The sequence below is a fragment of the Theropithecus gelada genome, chromosome 14, assembly GCF_003255815.1.
Source record: "Theropithecus gelada isolate Dixy chromosome 14, Tgel_1.0, whole genome shotgun sequence".
Lineage (NCBI taxonomy): Eukaryota > Metazoa > Chordata > Mammalia > Primates > Cercopithecidae > Theropithecus > Theropithecus gelada.
The window spans coordinates 58,555,851-58,575,726 of record NC_037682.1 but is presented as its reverse complement, the minus strand read 5'-3'; the positions used below and the strand labels follow the sequence as shown (position 1 = coordinate 58,575,726).

The following is a 19,876-nucleotide window of genomic DNA, read 5'->3' as shown; positions in this document are numbered from 1 at the left end:
GACCTTTGGCTGCTGGCATTCCGGCGCAGGAGAGCAGTGCGCTCGGGAGTTGCGGGCGCTCGGTAGCTGCGGGCGCTCGCGCAATGAGGCGAGGACGCACCGGCATTAACGGAATAGGAGTACTACCGAAGCATTTAGGGCCCCGGGAAAGGGGGCGTGGCTGGAAACGGGCGACTGGGAGAATTCTGTGACCCTCACCGCCGCGACCGACCCCGAGGAAACGCTAGCAGGTCGCCTTTGGTTGGCAAGGCATGGTTGTCCTCGCTGTCCCGCGCCCTCGGCGGAATGAGCACCCCACTAGCCCTGGCACTAGCTAGCGTCGCTCTAAACTCGAGGTTAGAGCTTTTCAAATTCCGTCCTATTGTTGCCAGAGACCCTCTTCGTTCCTGCTCCAGTGAGGCTTGCCTCCCTCCCGCCTTCCTGCCAAATCCCAGGCTCCTCTGGAGACTCCAGGCAGAGAAGGGAAATGCACAGTGGAGCTGAAATGAAGCCATGAAAAGGAGCCCCTCCTCAGTGTCCTGGGACCACAGAGTTGCAAGAGCCTCTTCTGTTCTTTACCTGAGTGTGTTATATTAGGAAAATATTTTCGCATCTTTGGGCCCTGTCCCTCACACTTGGGCTTGATCAGTAATATTCAAACATTTTATTAGGCAAGGAACTTTTGGTAGGATAGTCGTTAAAAGCAAGGGACTCCTTGGATTCTAATCTGGCAACACTACTTATGAGATCTTGGCTGGACTACCTAACCTTTAAGCATCAGCTTAATAGGCGTAATATTGATGGCCAATAATAATAGTAACTATTTCACAGACTTGTTAGATTGAAATGAGTTAGTGTAATTAAAATGCTTAAACCAGCCCCTGGCACATAGGAAGTACTCTGTGAACTATATATTTACAGTTTGATGTTTAGCAGGGATGGGTGGCCCAGCGCCTATCTGCTTGAATTCACCACACAATAAACACCTGCATTTTTTATGACTCTGGAGACCACGTTTTGAAAATTACTGGGCGTGGACCCTCCCTCGTTTGAGCATTCAGAGAGTATAGCATAGCATTTTAAAAATGTGGGCTTTGTTGTCTGACGGAACTGACGTTAAAAGCTATCAATCATTGTTATCCACTAGGTGATGTTGAGCAGGTTGTTCAACCACTCACCCTTAAGTATTTTCACCTGTAAATTGCAACATATTTAAAGCCACAATTGATAGTTGAATTACTGAATGCAGAGACATTGACCAGTAAGAAGGAACACTGGAAGTGGGCTGTTCTGCCACACTGCTTCCAACCTGAGAACCTGAACCTCAATGAACTAACCAAAATTAAAAGAAAAAAAAAGCTAAGAGGATCCAGTTTTCAGAGAAACAAAATGTGTATCTGAAGAAATATACCTACTAAAGAGTAGAGGCCGATATGAATAACGAAGAGCACCAAGTATAGCATACACAAGACTTTTAGGAATGAATTCTACCCAGTTACAGTTTGGGGTTTAGCAGGGGTGGGCAGCCCAGAGCCTATCTGCCTCCGTCCACCACACAATGAGCATCTGCATTTTTTATGACTCTGGAAGCTACATTTTGAAAATCATTGGTCATGGACCCACCCTGGCTTGAACATGCAGAGACCCAAAGCACCATCTTTGATGAGGGTCCTGGGAGCAGTCACCAGATGCCTAGAGATGTACCCAGGAGAGGAGTGAAGAAACTGCCTTGCATGGGAAGAGAGGGATAGCCCAAGTTCCTAGTCCAAGATGTTGCAGATTCTTCATAGCAAATAATTGAAGAATCTAAGAATAGGACTGTGGCTTGAGGGCATAGAATTTTCCGTAATTTTGGTCAGTGTCACGTAACTAAGAACACAAATTGGAGTCAAGTCTGACAAGACAGCAAGGAATGTAGGGGCCAAGATCCTGATGAAAAGGGAATCTTTAAGCAGCCAGCCTAAAACCTGGTGGTTTTCTCTTCAAACATTAGCAGAATTCTTAAGATGAACAGGAAAAGAAGATAAGAAGAAAACTGTTGAAGTGCACAGAAAATTTTCAGAGGTCTCATCACAGATCAGAGGAAATAGGAATTATAGTTCAAAACCCACCAAGAAAGAGATACCCAACTAGAGTTCCTGGAGAGCAAAAGAATAAGTACAGAAGCAAACTGGCAATAAATAGAGATGGAGCTGCAATTCAACTTTGAGTCAGCTCCATACCTGACTGGATTGTTATTATCTGCCCCCTCTCTAACTGCCTATGAGAGGAACTCTCTCAGGAGGAATGTTATCATTCAGAACTACTACAGTGTTTCATATACAATGTCTGATATTTCAACCAAAAATTATAAGGTCAGAAAAAAAGACAATAGAAACAAATTCATGGATGACTAAATTATTGAGCTAACAAATATATATTTAAACATAATTGTGATTAATATGTTCAGTAATGGAGAAGAGTTGACAAGATCGGGAATTTTAATTGAAAATCAAATTTCAATTTTATGAATAAAAATAAAATTGAGAATGTAATAGATGTGTGTGACAGCAGATCAGATCCACCAGAGAAAAAGAGGAAAGAATACAGATACCTAAATGAGAAGATAAATTTTATATACACATATAAAATGTTAAATATATGTTTAAATTTTAATTTTATATATATAAAATCTTAGATATTTTAAGATTTATAAAGTATATTTGTAAAATTAAATTATATAAATTTATAAAATTTTAAATATATATTTTAATTATGTTACATATAATTATATTACATGTATAATATATTACATATAATTTTAATTATATGACATATATATATTTCATATGTTTAGCTTGGAGAGTTTTTAAAAACATTTTTATATAAAAATGTACTATAAAATTTTTATTTTATATATAAATCTATTTTTACATATAAAATATAAATATATAAGCATTTATAAATATATAAAATAGATTCATATATAAATATTTATATTTATATGAATATATTTTATTTATATTTATGTATAAAAATCTCCAAGCTAAAGTACAGAGAAGAAAAGAACATAAATTGTATTAGGTCATTCTTGCATTGTATAAATAAATAACTTGAGACTAGATAATTTATAAAGAAAACAGGTTGAATTAGCTCACAGTTCTGCAAGTTTTACAGGTAGCATGGTGCTTGCATCTGCTTGGCTTTGGGGGAGGCTTCAAGACGCTTACAATCATGATGGAAGGTGAAGGGGCTGTGGGCATGTCTCACATGATGGGAGAAGGAGCAAGAGAGAGAGAGTAGGGAGGGAGGTTCCACACACTTAAGCAGATATCATGAGAACTCACTATCACAAGGACATTACCAAGCCATGAGGGACCCACCCCCATGACCCAGATACTACCCACCAGGCCACACCTCCAATGTTAGGGATTACATTTCAACAGGAGATTTCGGTGGTAACAAATACCCATACTATATCAGAAACATAGGGAACACAATGAAAATATCTAACATACACAATTAGAGTCTCAGAAAAGATAAAGTGAGCAAAGATCAATATGTGAAGAAATAATGATTTATAATTTTCCAAGCCTGATGAAAAATTCTAACTCACAGTGTATAATTTCATTGTAAGTCTTAAATGGTATATTGAAATCCTACAAATATTTCCAGGGATCCCTGGAGCCATGGTATTGATCCTTGATCAAACCAGAATAGAATATACTATATAGGAATTAATGCAGTTTTGTGCTAATGTAGTTTTCCAAAAAATACCAAGAGGGAAATCTGTAACAGCTTGCCAATATTGTTTATAGAAAATGTATTGATGAATGGTTTGCATCTGGTTTCTGTTATGCTATCTTGGTTTCTGCTATTGAACCTGGTCCCATAGCTTGGTTTCAGCTACATGACAGTTGTAGTATAAAAGACCCCTACTTGAATGAGCTGTGGCTTCCCTGAAATCAAAATATCTTAGTGGTTCACTTGCTGGCCATAAAGCACAACCTTGTGACTGAGAGAGGTCTCTGGAATCTGTGTAGGTATTGTGGACCACCTTTCTTACCCCTGCTGCTTTGTATCCATGTCTGTCACAAATCTTTCATGAGTGTGTGTGTATGTGCATGCATGCAAGTCTATGTTACACTGTATTTTTATAAATATCTCTAATAACCTTAGAACATTTGTACATTTGAATGAGAAAAATATGTGAGTACAATGTGAAAAAAGTCTAATTTTTTCTAATCAAGCATGTTAGCAATTGAGGTGGAGGAGGAAAAATGGTCACTTTTTGAGCCAAAATGTATCCTTTATGATTTGGTTAAAGAAATACCTGAAAGCATAGAAGAGGAATAAGATAGAGATGGAAATAATGAAAAAAGATCATAGGCTTAAATAGTAGATCTATAAGACCTAATATGCAGACACAAAAGTTTAGAAAGAAAGAGAGAGAGAGAGAGAAAAGGAAGGAAGGAAGGAAGGAAGGAAGGAAGGAAGGAAGGAAGGAAGGAAGGAAGGAAGGAAGGAAGGAAAGAAAAGAAAGAGAAAGAAAGAAAGAAAGAAAGAAAGAAAGAAAGAAAGAAAGAGAAAGAAAGAGAAAGAAAAGAAAAGAAGAAAGAGAGGAAAGGAGAAGAAAAAGAAAAAGAAAGAAGGGAAAGGAAAGAGAAAGAAAAAGGAAAGAGGAGTTTATAAAAGTGAAGAAACAAATGACTAACAGAATAATAGAAAATGCCTTTGTGTTGAAAATTTTTGAGAAGGCATGAATGTAGACCAAATAACTCACTACATTTCAGTCTGGATTAGTGAGTAAAGACCCACTAGACATAAAAAGGTATAATTTCTATACTGTAAGGATAAAGAGAAAAACTTTTAGGTTAAAAGGGTAAGTTATCTAAAAATAAAAATGACATTGGACGTCTCTTTTGTAATGTTGGAAGCTAAAAAATGTTCAATAGCAGTATAGACTAGTAGGCTAAAGGGGCTTCAATACATCAGCCAAAATATCATTTCTCCCTAATGTAGTGAAAGAAAGGTTTAAGGATTTTCAAGAATTCAGAGCCTGTATCACTCAGATGTCCCCCGAGTTAACAATTCAAGAAAGTACTCCAAATAAATAACAAACCCAAAACAGAAATACCCCACAAAAAATTATAGACAAGGAAACAGAGAAAGCCATGATATAAAATAAATAATAAACCAAAAGTTGCATGTATAAAGAATGCAATAAATTATTAGTCATTGTACTAAATGTGAATGGACTGAATTTTTCAATAGAAAGAAACTCTCAGAGTCACTCAAGTAAAAAAATCCAACCATATGCTGTTTTCAAGAAACATCTGTGAAGTGAGTATAAAAAGATACCAGGCAAATGAGCAAAAATTTCAAATAATCGAAAGTTAATTTAAGAACTAAATAAAGAGATTGACCTTATATTTTGATAAAAGATACAATTTATGAAGAAGTATAATGCCATCAAACCCACTAAATACATGGAGCAAAAATGCATAAATTTGACTACTTGATTAAAAAAATACAGTTCTATGGGGAAATTCAATATATGTGTTTTAGAATTAGAACTAGGATACAATAAAATAAAGCCATGCACAGTTTGAATCGTGTAATTAATAATCTGAATTTCAAAGGTATGTATAGAAACCTTATAACCCTAGAATTGATGGTATATTTTGTGTCCATAGAACATTTTCAAAACTGATTATGAGTTTTGCCATCTTCATCCTCAACTGTTGAATGTATTTTTAATTGCTCTGAGAATATAAGCAAAGAGAACTTCCATACCCTTGCCCATCCACACAGTGCATTCACACACCTACCTGCATCAGTGCCCCTTTTCAGCTAGAAGCCTGTTCATGTAGTCACTAGTTTCTATCCATTCTTGCTCACATGACCTAACTCCAGTAATTCCCCTCCCTTGCAATGTCAGTTTTTCCCTCTATACTATATCCTTCCCATTATCAAGTATGCTGTCATGTCTCCAAAACAAAACAATAAAATTTTCTATGGCCCTGTTTTAGTTAGTGTGGGCTGTTATAACAAAATACCATAAACTAGATGATTGACAACAGCAGAAACTTATTGCTCACAGTTCTGGGGGTTGGAAGTCCAAGATCAAGGCACTAACAGATTCAGTTTAGTGAGGGCCTGCTTCCCAGTTCATTTATGGCTGTCTTCTTGTGGAGACCTCACATGGCAGAAGGGACCAGGGACCTTTCTAGAACCTCTTTCATAAGGGCACCAGTTCCATTCATGAAGGCTCTGCCCTCACAACCCAATCATGTCCCAAAGTCTCCATCTCCTAATACCATCAGACTGAGGATTAGGTTTCAGCGTATGAATTTGGGAGGACACATTTAGTCTATAGCAGGCCCACTTCTCCCTCAGCTACTGTATCATTTCTGTCCTTCCTTTTGAGCCAAACGTCTTAGAAAGTAGTCTATTGTCTTCCATTTTTTCTCCTTCCAGTCTTTTTTGGCCTTATTTCAATTAGGGTTTCACCCTACCGTCTCACTGAAACTACTCTTTTCAAAATCACTGATGGTCTCAATGTTGCTAAATTCAATGGTTAGTTTTCAGTCTCATCTCTTTCTATCAGCAGAATTTGGCACAATTGATTTCAAGAATTTGGTACAATTAATCTCTCTTTCTACCTTGAAACATTTTCTTCACTTGGAGATTTAGATAGCACACTCTTCAGGTTTTCCTCTCCGGATGTTCTTTTCCATGCTTTTTTGAAAACAATTGTATTGTCGCCTCCCAGGTCTGCTCCCTCTCTGTGACTTCTAAACAGTAGAGTGATTCCTCAGGGATCAGTCTTTGAATGTTCTATTCTCACTCCCTGAATGATCTTCCATGGCTTTAAATTCCACCTATAAGCTAGTGACTTATAGTTTATATCTCCTGCTCAGACTTTGAATTCTAATTCCAAACTCCTTCTTTGTCAATTTGACTTCAATGTTTAATAGGCATCCCAAATTTACCAAAAATGTACTCCTGAAATGCCTCACAAACTTGCTTTTTTATTTTTTTACAATCTTCTCAATCTCTCTTCCAAATTCCCAAGTCAGTATCTTAGATTTCCCTTTGACCCCTTTCTTTTCTCTTACCTCCCAATCTGTTCTGTCAGCAAATCTTTGCAGTTCTATCTTAAATACTCAGAATATGACTACTTTCACTACCACGACTGCTACCAGCCTCGCCCTAGCCATCATTTTCTCTCATCTGGATTATTATAATAGCCTCTTAATTGGTCTGCTTGCTTCTGTCATTACTCTACTCCAGGATACTTCATATAGAACCAGGATGATTATCTTAAAACATAATAGTTATTATTCACTTTGCCCCAAACCCTCAGTTGGCTTCCTAGTTTACTCAGAGTGAAAGCCAAGGTATTACAGTGGCCTATAGGGCACTACATGATATATCTCTTCTTACCTTTCTCATTTCCCCCCTATTTTTCTGATTCGTATTCCACTATTTTGCTCCCTTATCCCATATTAGCCATTCTGGACTAATTGTTATTTCTTAAACTTGCCATTCTTGTTTTCAGTTTACTCTCTTCTTTCATTAATGAGGTGCTGTTGATTGATTCATTCACTGCTTTAAGTGCTGAGAATAAAAAACAGAATGAAATAAATAAAAATCTTTCTTTTATGGATCCATTCTCTAGGTGGGGAGGTGTGGAGTAAGGAAAGATCAATAGCCAGTAAATAAATAAGTAAAATTATTTATTGGATGAGAGTAAAAATACAAACAAAAGAGTAATTCAAATTTTGTTATTCATTGTATTTGTGTATGTGACTGTTAATTTAATTATGCAGCATGAAGAAAAAAATGTAAAAGGATACATACCAGAGAATTGATATGTTTAATGTGTATTGTTTATTGGGAGGGATTGATGTAAGTACAGACAGGAAGAAATTAGGGGCCTATAAGGCAATCTCTCAAACTCTTAGTAAAAAATGGAATACTACTACTTTTATTTTGCCTTTACGCTTGTGATAGAGAAGCAAAGTGACAAGTTCTTTCAATTTGACAAAGAAATCCTACAAGCATTTTTACCTTTTTACAACACAGAGATGTCACTTAAAGTATATTAAGAGCAATGAATGAACAAGTACTACAGTCACTCATATTTGCAGACCTTTTAGATATTAAAGATCACTTTCACAAGGCATTGCAATAATTTCAAAAGTCCAGGTTTCTTATAAGATCCCTCTGAAGAAATAACACTTCCAAATATAAGTTTACATATAAACGCCTCTATCCTCTTCCACACATTTACCACAGAAGATATAGTGTTCAATATAGGATCCTCTGCGCTCAGCAAACCTGTGGGCGCACATCCTTCTGAAACGAAAATAGAACAAGATAATAACAGTATGAATATTTATACAGATATCCTTCATGGGACAGCAAAAATGTTCTATTTCATGGTTTTCTGTGCATGTTAGAAACAATTTCAAAACCAAACCTTCTAGAATTTATAGTTTCTCTTCAGATGTACATATTCGTGAATGTAATATTCAGCACATTAGCACATTATAGCAATTTAACATAGTATGTTGGAACCAAACTAAAAAGAGTTTGCCTTTTCTCTCACCCTACACTTGGCTATCCTTTTGAGGTAGTTTTTGTATGAATATTTATAATCTAAACCTCTGATTTCTGGCTGTTATTGAGGTTGTTGGACCTGTCTTGCTAACTAGCATGCCTGAGTCCTTAGTATCAGTTGCCTAGAGTGCATATTTTCTTAATGCCAACGAATACTGGCTCCTCCTTTGTCAATAAAGCTTGAAGTTCTCCATGAAGAGTCCAGCTGGAAAAATGCTACCTTAAATAAGGATAAATCACCCAAATCTTGCTGCTATATGAATATGAAAACTTGTTCCAAATGGGTAATCCTTAGAAAAAGGAAGCCATCCGAACAGAGCATCCATTTACCCATGCGATCCAGAGGTTTCTCATCTGAGAGGCAATTCTCAATCCTGAAGCTCCTAGATCTATTAGCTTCTAAGACCATCTTCAGGGGCCAAGGCCATGAATTCATCTTAGAACAGTTCTAGTCATGTGGGATTTGAATGAAATTGCACCATCCATAAAACACAGAGCCTTGGTGACTACTGTGGTCAATTTGACTCAGATGTTCCTTAAATATGTCGAGTAGGCTCTTAACTGAGGGTCTCTGTGCTTGCTATTTCTTCCTCCTGGAATGCTCCATCTCCCAGATATCTGCATTGCTCACACTTTCACGTTCTGCAAATATCACCTTAGTAGTGTCTTCTCTTCCTATTCAAAGAGAAATAGGACCCATCTCCCACTTCTCACCCCCAGCGCTGTATTCCTTGCCCTATTCTGATTTTCCCCACAGCAATGATCACCACCTGGTATACTACAATTCATTATCTGCGCCCCTTCAACAGAATGTAAGCTCCATGGAGGTAAGGGCTAGATGAGCAAGACTTTGGATATTTTATTCACTGCTAGACAGGGCCCAGAAAACTGACAGGCACAAATAAGATGCTCAATAATTGTACGGATATTAGATGGACGAATAAAGGGACACTGCTTATTGGGAGTCAGCCAGTCTGGGAAAGGTCCTTCAAAGCTAGGGTTCAATTCCCCGACTTCCTCTTCCCCACATCGGTAAGGCGAGGAGGAAGGACGTGCGTCCACAGGTTTGCTGAGCGCAGAGGATTCTATATTGAACACTGAATCTTCTGCGGTAAATGCGGGGAAGAGCATAGAGGTGGAGAGTGAGAGCAGCGCGCCCTTGGCCCCTCCAGCCAATGGGAAGAGAGATTCGCTAGGTCAGGCGGTGGGGTCCAACCACCCAGGCTGGCCCGCAGCCCTCTTAAAGGGTTTGCTCCTCTCGCAGGGGAGGAGGGAGATGAGGCATTAAGGGCCAGAGTGCGTTCCCCTTTGTCGTGGAACAAGTGCCTGTTGATACTTTCCTGTCCCTCTGAGGCCTGGCTTTCGGCGCTTTTACCCTTTGACACCGACGCCTGGTGAGACCGAGGTATGGAATGACTCTCCTCTTCTCTGGATGCGTACTTTGTCCACTTTAAAATGGGAAGTTGGGTTCTCTGTGAGTCCATCCAGCGCCCACATTCTGCGTGGAAAATGAAAGGAATGTGGACTCAGGGCCCAAGAGGATGAGTTGCCAGGACATCCCAGGGTGCGACACTTTTGGGCATGGCGCCGGACACGACCAGAGTGGAAAAGCAACCTTGAGGGTGCGAGTCCACGGTCACCTGCAAGTAGCCTTCGGCTGGAGACCTAGTGTGGCCTGTATCCATTTGTCAAATTCCAAAGAGATAAAGAAACGAATGCCTGCCAACTGTACTGGAATTTGGCAGGCACTGCCTGCGGTGCCCACTTCTAGAATCTCCTGGATTGAAACGATATGAATAGTCCCACTTTCACCAGGCTTGACGAATGCAGGCAAGCCCCTCGCCTCTCTACCCAGGAGCAGGTGTTCGTCCTTCAGTCTGAAGCTATTCCCGCCACCTGTGTTCTGCCGTCTTTCATTCACTCTGGGTCTCCTCCTAGCCCCTCTCCCTACTGAAAACGAAACAAACCACCTAAAAACTGCTCTGCAGGTGCATCAGGTTATCAGTATCTGTCTCTCCACCTCTCCCTAGCAAAGTTCAAGAAATATTAGTAAGGTAGCACATGCTTGCTCCCTGCGTTGGTCATCCTCTAGCCTACAGTGCTTTAGTGCTTTAACACCCCCACTCCCTCCACTCCAGCAGTGACCCAAAATTGCTCTTTCTATGCAAGTTAGCAATTATTGTCAACACGCCAAATTCAAGTACAGATGCCAGGCATTCATTTCTTTAACTCTTTGGAATTTGACAAATGGATATTGCCTTTTTACCTTTTTATTTCTCCACTTATTTAAGGAATGTATTCTGATGAAAGATAATTGTCACAAATTGTCCTAAACTCTGTTGTGTTTTGAGTTAGGACAATTTGTGACAATTATTTTAAGTACTTTTTTATGTAGAGGTTTTGATTGCTTAGTTGTAATCTTCATATAACTGCCATCTGTTTTGCTGTATGATGAGGACATTTTAATGACTAAAAAATCAAGTGTGTGCTATATTTTTATACATTTATTATAATTGAATCCTTATTGTCAATTATTTACTATTCTAAACAAACACTCTTATGCACAAAACTTTCTTTTCTGTATTTAGGATTTTTTTTTCCCAGTGGATAATTTACCAAAGAAGATACTGCTTGAAAACTCATGCATGTTTGTAAAATTCTCAGTAGACATGCAGACATGCAGACATGCAGTTTTTCAAGAGTGTAGCAATAACATATTAACTCCTTACTTTTATATGGTACTGTTTTTTAAAGCTTATTTTTGTAATTTTGAACTTTGAGAAGGGCTGTTTCCTGGTTTGCATTAGTTGTGCTAAATGCTTAAGTTTGAAAATTTTCTGAAATACTTGTTAGCCATTTGCTTTTTGCTTTTTTCCCCCTTCTATGAATAGGCTATTCACAATAAATTTGCCTTATTGCTATTCTGATCTATTTGTATCATGTCATTTTAGGGATATGAACCTTTTTAAAACAATATTTTAATGTGAACTGTAATTCATAAAAGACTGCACTAAGTATAAACAAGCACCTTAGTAAATGATGACCAAGTGATTACTCATGTAAACCATCTGCAGGTCAAGGAATAGGACATTAATTACCAGGACCTAAGGCCCCCTTCATCCCCCTCCACCTCATCTCCACAGGGGTATTAGGAAACCGACTTTTATGATAGCTACTTCATAATCTTGTTTGATTTGGCTTCTTTCACTAATTACGAGATTTATTCTAGTGGCATATAGCTGCAATAATATATTTTCTTTGCTGTTTAGGATTTTGTTGTATGAATTTACCACAGTGTATTGATTGGTTCTACTATAGATGAACTCTTGGATCTTTTCAAGTGCTTAGGAATTACAAGCAGTGCTGCTGTAGTTATTGCATATCTCCTGCTATACCTACACACATATTTCTATTGGATGTTTTCTAAGAACTTTAATTGCTATTTCATAGTGTATGTATATTTCCAGTTTTAAGGAATAACCATTTAGAATAGTATTTATTAGAATTACAGAAATTTCTTGTATACCTGTCACCCAATTTCCCCAATTTTTAATATCGTGCATTACAATGGTATATTTGTCACAATGAAGACAATAAGGCAATTAAGTTGCACTTAATTTGAATTTCACTAATTTTTCCATATTGTTCTTTTTCTATTCCTGAATATTACATTTAGTCATTTTGTCTCTGTAGATTCCTCTGGTCTGTGAAAGTTTCTCAGTCTTTCCTTGTTTTCTGATGACCTTGACAGTTCTGAGAAGTACTAGTCTGGTAATTTGTAGCTTGTCCCTCACTTTAATTTTCTCTTATGGCTAGACTAGGATGCTGGGTTTGGGGAAGGAATATCAGAGTGGTAACATGCCATTCACAGTGTCAATAGTACATGCTATCACAGTGACTTATGGCTGATAATAGTAGTCTTGATCTTGGGAGAGTGTTTGTCAGGCTTCTCACTAAAAAGTTTCTCCACTCTCCCCACCTACTCCCATACTCCTCTCTTTGGGAGGAAATCAATAAGCACACTCAGTGCTCTGGAAGGTGGGGTGCAGTTGGGTTAAGAGCCATTTCCTGGAGGGGAGAATATCCTACATAAAGTATTTGGAAATCTTCTCTAAGAGAGATTTGTCTCTTTTCTCTCATATATTGGGACATTTATCTATATCTATATGGACTCATGGATACTTGCTTTGTACTTTGGGCTATAATCCAATACTGTTGTTTATTTTGGCCATTGGGAACTCTTTCCAGTTGTATCTTCAGTCTCTTTGCATACCCCATTATTTTCCTTTCCTTATTTCTGGCACTATGAGATGCTATAAGCTCATCGTATCTATTCCCTATCCTAGCCCTAGAATCAGCAGTTTCTCAGAGGATCCCTGATTCCTTTTATTGGCAAATGGTACAGGTTAGAAACCAAAATTTGGACCTGGGTGGACATCTCCAATTTTAGTACTTAATACAAACAGTTTTAAAATGGTTTTATTAATTTACACTTCAACTGCTTATTTGCCATATTCCCTGTAAACATTTTTCTGTTTTTGGTTGGCCATTTATGTTTGAATTTTAAGGACAAGAGGTTTTAATTTCAGCATCGTTAACAATATGTCTTCAAATATTCATTGTGGTTCTTGGTCAGTTCCCTTATTGTGTCCAAACTGGTAAGTCCCATCTTTCCTAAGTCGTGATGAATGTTCTTTGCTGTTTTCTCCTCCCTGGTTTGAAGTATTAATGATACTTTCCAGATATAATTATACCTGGGATGATTTAAGAGGATACTAATTAATTGTCAAAATGGTTTACAAGTTGTCCTAACGAATGACACTGAATTCTTTCCTCCCAATTATGGTATCTCTTCTATAATATATTGAAATCCAATGAGAATGTATTTTCTTGGCTGTCTACTCTTTTTCTTTGATTTAATTATTATGATAGAATTAAATCATTTTTACATTTAGGCCAGGCACCATGGCTCATGCCTGTCACTGTAATACCAGCACTTTGGGAGGCCTAGGTGGGCAGATCACTTAAGGTCAGGAGTTGGAGACCAGTGTGGCCAACATGGTGAAACCCTGTCTCTACTAAAAACCCAAAAATAAATAAATAAATAAATAAAATTAGCCAGGCATGGTGGCAGGCACCTGAAGTCCAAGTTATTTGGGAGGCTGAGGCATGAGAATTGCTTGAACCCAGGAGGGAAGGCAGAGGTTGTAGTGAGCAGAGATCCACCACTACACTCCAGCCTGGGTGACAAAGCGAGACTCCATCTCCAAAAAAAAAAGAAGTTGTACACTTAGCAGTAGTGGTTAGACTCTTGAATTTTTTTCAACTGGGGGGCAGTTTGCTGCCCTGGGGTCATTTGTCAATATATAGAGACATTTCTTGTTTGTCACAACTGTAGAAGATCCAGGGTTCTAATTGGCATCGAATAGGTAGAAGCCATGAATACTGCTCAACATCATATAATGCACATATAGTGTCCCCCAAGGAAGTATCCAGCCTAAAATTTCAGTATTACTGAGGTTGCTATAGGAGATTTAGTTAGAGCGACCGAGAAAGGAAATCAATCCAGACTGTATGAAAAGGGTGGAAACACCCGACTTCCTAGGTCAAATCTTACTTCCCTGAGGCCTCCATATTTCTACCCTCTCTAGGTAAGAATCCCTTGTCCCTTTGTGTTCTCCTAGAACTACTCTGGCCCAAATGATAGTCATGCTGTATTTAGAGGTCTTCCTCTTCCAGTCGTGTTCAGCACAGGGTCTGCTATCACAGAGCATGGCCACACAGATTTTGTATAACTCTGAATTTCCAGTGCCTAGGAAACTGAAGTGAAATTAAAAGGCAATGCTATGTAGTAGAAAGAGAGTAAGCTTTGTAGTATGATAGGCCATTTGTCAACTCTATGACCTGGGCAAATTTCTTAATTTCTGAGACTCCGTTTCTGTAAATGTGGATAAAATCAAACTTTCAGGTCTGTTTTAAAGTCTAGAGAAAATTTTTATAAAGAACCTATACACACTAGGTCCTCACAAATGTAGTCATTAATATGAGCTAATTATTTTGAACAAATATGTTTTGTTATAGGCAAAAATTTACATCAATTTGCAAATTGAAATCCTTGTAGACCATGGGTTCCCATTTTAGTTCAGGACATTTTTGAATGAATGAATGCCTTCCTATAAGAGAAACAGCGCCAAGCATGTGTTCCTTTTTCTAAAAAGGTAAAAAGACAAAACAAAACAAATTTCTTCAAGAACAGCATAAAACCTTTGGGAAGGAGACTACAGTATATTGTACTCTATTATAATTGTAGATATCATATAGTAGAAAGCTAATAGGATTCAGACTCGTATAGATCTCGGCTCAAAGGGACACCCAGAAAGGAGGAGGAAAATGAAAAAAGTGTGGGATTACGACAGCAAAGAGGCAAGTAAATATCAAGATGTAAGGCTTTGTTAAAATAGTATTATTAACGTATGGCACCTTGTTGAAGTTAGGTGCATGCATTAGATTTTTCAATCCTTGCAGAGGTAGGTACTCTTGCTACTCCTGCTTACAGATGGGAAAATTGAATCCCAAAATGCCCCTTGAATTTTGTAACAGGGAAGTTATTGGTATGAGTTATTTCAGTGGAATTGTGGTGGCAAAAGTTCTATCGCAGTGGATTGAGGAGGTATAATAGGTGATAGAGTATAGAAGACTGAAGGAGTTTGACTATGAAGATAAAAGGGATTTGGAGTAAAGGGAAAGTTTGTAAAAGACTAAGTTAAATTTGGGCACATTTAAGTGCTAATGAGTAGGACTTAGTGGACAGGGAGAAGTTGAAGATCAAGAAGATAGATTTCTAATGGATTAAATCCCTTTGGGAACAATTGCTTATGAGATTTAGATAAGAGGTAGAGAAATAAGCTATAGAAAAGGGAAGAGAGCTCCCCTCATTTGTTACAGGAAAGACAAAGATAAAAATGAACCCACATGCAGTGATATCTGTAGATTTCTAGATAGGAAGTAGAAGATGTGTTCTGTGCCTTGCTTTCCCTCACCTACCATATTCTGTATGTCCTGGAGAAATTTCAGAGTTCCTTTTTGAAGTTTCCTCAAATCTTTTCCTTTTCGCTTTTTAAAAAATTACTATAGGACTTGTTTTGTCAGATTTATCTGTAATCTAGAATGTTTGTACCATGTAGTTAAACAACTTTAAAACAGCTGATAGCTCACCAATTACTGTAGGATAAAATCCAGATTTACTATATAAGTTTGGAGATAATTCACCTTCTGTTGAAAAGGAAAACTCTCCCTTCTATCTACTTTTATTTCCCCCATCCATCTTTCTTTTCCAATCATATTAGCAAGAATTGGGGGAGACACTATGAAAGACTGGAAAGGGCAGGAATTTTAGTGAAAGATCTAAGTTGAGTTCCAGCTGCACCACTTACTAGCTCTATCTCTTCAGGCAAATCACCAAAAAAGATTAAGAAAACTTGATGGTGCTTTGGAGAATATGGATTAAGTGATTAACTGGAGCACCCATGTTGACTAAGAAATTGAATAAGCTGATGAGGGGAAAATACAGGGCTCAAAAGGATTTGATGGTGTTTGAAGAACTGTCACCGAGTAAGGGCATGAAACCACTCAATTAACCAGAAGATATTAATAGAAAATGGGTTATAGGAGTTTGCAATTTAAAAGTCTGAGTAGTCATTGATAAAGCCTAGGGTGAGAGCATCAGAGTAAATTGCTGGAGAGCAGTAAGGTCATGGGAGTTGATGTCAAAGACATGAGATGAGGATGTCTTGGATGAGCTTTAACACTGAACTCACCCAGAACAGCTGTGGTGTTGGGGAAAGTATACTAAAGGAGCTTGTGTGCTAGGGAAGACTATTAATAATTATGTATGAGTTTATGACCAGAGATGACATGACAAGAAGAGGTAGATGGTAGCATATTCTATTGCATGTGTTTGATGAATAATAATGTGTTGGCAGGGGTGCAATAACAATGTTTTATGGACTGAGATGTATATTAGATGTTGGTGGGGATAGAAGGGATGAGGACGGGCAGTTAGCAATACTTAGGAGGAGCCAGTTCTGTGCCAAGTGATATATGAACCCTACCTTATTTGATGCACATGAAAATTAGAGGTTGGCTCTGTTATCTCCACTTAATAGAAGAGTAAATTGAGGTTCAAAGAGAGGAATTACCTTTATTTATATCGCTCATAAGTGGTAGGACTGGGAATAAATCCTAAGAAGATGGAATAAATATACAGTATAGTGGTCTATATTAGAGGAATGGTTTGTGAAAGAAGATGTATTACCGAGGACACTAGGTCAGTACCAAGCCTAATACAGTGGGCTTCTGCACATGTTTGTTAAATTAATCTATGTAAGTATTTCATTTTCAAATCTTTTTCATGTGTCCCATTTATTCCATGTGCTTTTGGTTATTTTTTTCCCCCACAGAGGCCTGAATATTTGGACAAGATGGCAGATTCATCATCATCTTCCTTCTTTCCTGATTTTGGGCTGCTATTGTATTTGGAGGAGCTAAACAAAGAGGAATTAAATACATTCAAGTTATTCCTAAAGGAGACCATGGAACCTGAGCATGGCCTGATACCCTGGAATGAAGTGAAGAAGGCCAGGCGGGACGACCTGGCCAATTTGATGAAGAAGTATTATCCAGGAGAGAAAGCCTGGAGTGTGACTCTCAAAATCTTTGGCAAGATGAACCTGAAGGATCTGTGTCAGAGAGCAAAAGAAGAGATCAACTGTGAGTGATGCTAGGGGCAGATCTGGGGCTAGGCAAGAAGGAAGTGTTTCCTGGAGTCCAATGGAATGTTTCTGTAAGAGGGATTTAGGGATTAAACCATGTTGGGGGACATAAGCTCCATGGTGGTCTTGTGCATGGGGAGCTTGTTGGATTATCTGAGGAAGGAAAGGCAGATGGGTTTTGAGTACTGTTACTCAGTGTAGCTCCTTAATCGGGGGCAATTCATCCATCTTATACCAGTTGAAATGATCAAAGGAATTGAGTGATAGGAATTGTCCCATAAAGTGCCTTCACCTAAACTACAAGTTATAAGTTAGGCAACATTTTGAGAAATCAAATATGATTTAATGTATTTGCTGAAATATGAGGAATGGGCTGAAAATTATTATTGGACGTAATCCAAGCCAGTATTTATAGTCATTCTCAGGTAGGAAATGTAGACATCTAGAATTCCTTACTCATATACAAGGCTTTAGATATATATATCTCTCTCTCAGGAAACTGAGGCTTACACTACACTATTTGCCCTGGAGCTACAGGGTGGGGGCCATGGCAAGAGGTCTCCTACTTCAGTGTTGTCTGTATCACATTGTTTCTTCTCTCAACTAAGCTTATGGAGTCTGAGGCTCTGGCAGCTTTAGTTTTCTTAAACCCAGATAGTCATAGAATTGGACCACTGATGAGAATGCTGGCCTCTGTTCTAGGCATCGTGAAAGCTCACTTTGTTTTCATTAAATATCATGATCCTATTGGAACCTGTTGCAGGGTCAGCCCAGAGTATAGGACCAGATGATGCCAAAGTTGGAGTGACACAAGACCAGGAGGCAGTGCTGGGTGAGTAGTTAGGCCTTTCATCAGATTTGGGAGGCATTCAAAGTTTTGATACAGGATGGGGATTTATCTCCCAGAGGACTTTTGTTCAAATCTTGTTAACTTCTTCTAATATCCCACCTGTTCCCTGAATGTCACCCAAAAAGAATTAGCAAAGCACTCTCTGGCCAAAGTCAGAATCAGGGCCTTGTTAATTCAGGTCCTCAAGAGAACAGTGTTTAGAATGCCTGCTAAAAGAAGGGCTGATGCACAAAGGTATATTAATGTTTATATTTTATGTTCTAAAAGTCACTGAGTTGGCAGGAAACTTTTCATTTATCACACCTACTTTCTTTAAAGATGGTACCGTAATTAAATTCTAGGAGTGGTGACCAACTGGTTCATATAAAAACTCATGTCTAGAACTGAGTCTTCTCAGTCATAGTTAACACAGGGGTCCCCAACTTCTAGGCCACAGACCCCTACTGATCAGCAGCCCCTCAGGAACCAGGTCACATAGCAGGAGGTGAGTGGTAGGCCAAGCGAGCCTTACCACCTGAGCTCCGCCTCCTATCAAATCAGCAGCTGCATTAGAGTCTTATAGGAGCACAAAGCCTATTGTGAATTGTGCATTCAAGGGATTTAGGTTATATGCTCCTTATGAGAATCTAATGATAAATGTAATGCAATTGAATCATCCTGATTCACCCCTGCCCCCTACATCCATGGAAAAATTGTCTTCCACGAAACTGGCCCCTGGTGCCCAAAAGGTTGGGAATTTCAGACCACTGGCTTATTAACACCATTTCCCTACTTTGTTTTGAATTCTACATAATTTAATTCCAATTTATATAAGTGGAATTACAGTAGAAAGAAAATTAGATCAAGTGAGAAACCTTTATTCTTAACCCAGCCACATTCTAACAAGCCACATTATTTCATTCAAGAAATAATTGAAAACTTCATCCCAAGCACTAAAATATAAAAATTGCTTGTTATATTAAATGACCTTCAATATAACTTCCCACTGTGACTTTCATTTCTGATTCAATATAAAGAAGTTTATCTTTGTGGTATGAGAAAAAAACTCATGGGCTAATAATTTTTGTTTTATTATTTCAAACCTAATGGTTATTTCCCTCTTATATGCAGATAATTGCACACAGATAGCTAATAAATGCCTTCAAATTATTATTTGGAAATTGTGATAAAAGTAAACTATTCATTATAGGAACTTTGGAAAATACTGTAAGTACAAAATAGAAAATAAGAGTTACAGCAATGATTTACTGATTATTTTCTCTGTGAGTGTACCAACATTATGCTGTTTGAATTACTATAGTTTCATGGTAGGTTTTAGTTCTGGGTAAAGAGTGTTTTTCTTCTCTCTGCCTGGCCAATCATTAGTTTTGCTTTTTGGAATTTCTTAGTTATCATTTGTTTATGTTTTATCTTTGTTTTTAAACTTCACATAAGCAAAATGAGCTATTTTTTTAAAAAAAGATTCAAATACTGTAAAAGTACATAAAGTGAGTTTCTCACTCTGTCCCACTCCCCATCCCCAATCCTACTATTCAGAAATAACCAGTATTACTGTATTGGTGTATATGGTATAGGTTTTCAGATACATAAAGTTTGTTCATTTTATTTCCAGGAGAGGATCATATTTTACATAATTCCTAGAAACTTCATATCTTTTCTTGTTATTATT

General features: G+C 37.9%; 1 protein-coding gene across 1 annotated transcript in view; it reads left to right on the top strand.

Annotated features, from left to right (window-relative positions):
• Nucleotides 1-60: 60 nt before the first annotated feature.
• The window catches only part of NLRP14 (NLR family pyrin domain containing 14), a 53,430-nt gene continuing 33,614 nt past the window's right edge, over nucleotides 61-19,876 (top strand). Inside the window, exons 1-3 of the mRNA XM_025357929.1 lie at nucleotides 61-335; nucleotides 17,046-17,355; nucleotides 18,121-18,189. Coding sequence (XP_025213714.1) covers nucleotides 17,067-17,355; nucleotides 18,121-18,189 — 358 coding nt within the window. The 5' untranslated portion in view covers nucleotides 61-335; nucleotides 17,046-17,066. The remainder of the gene's footprint in view (nucleotides 336-17,045; nucleotides 17,356-18,120; nucleotides 18,190-19,876) is intronic.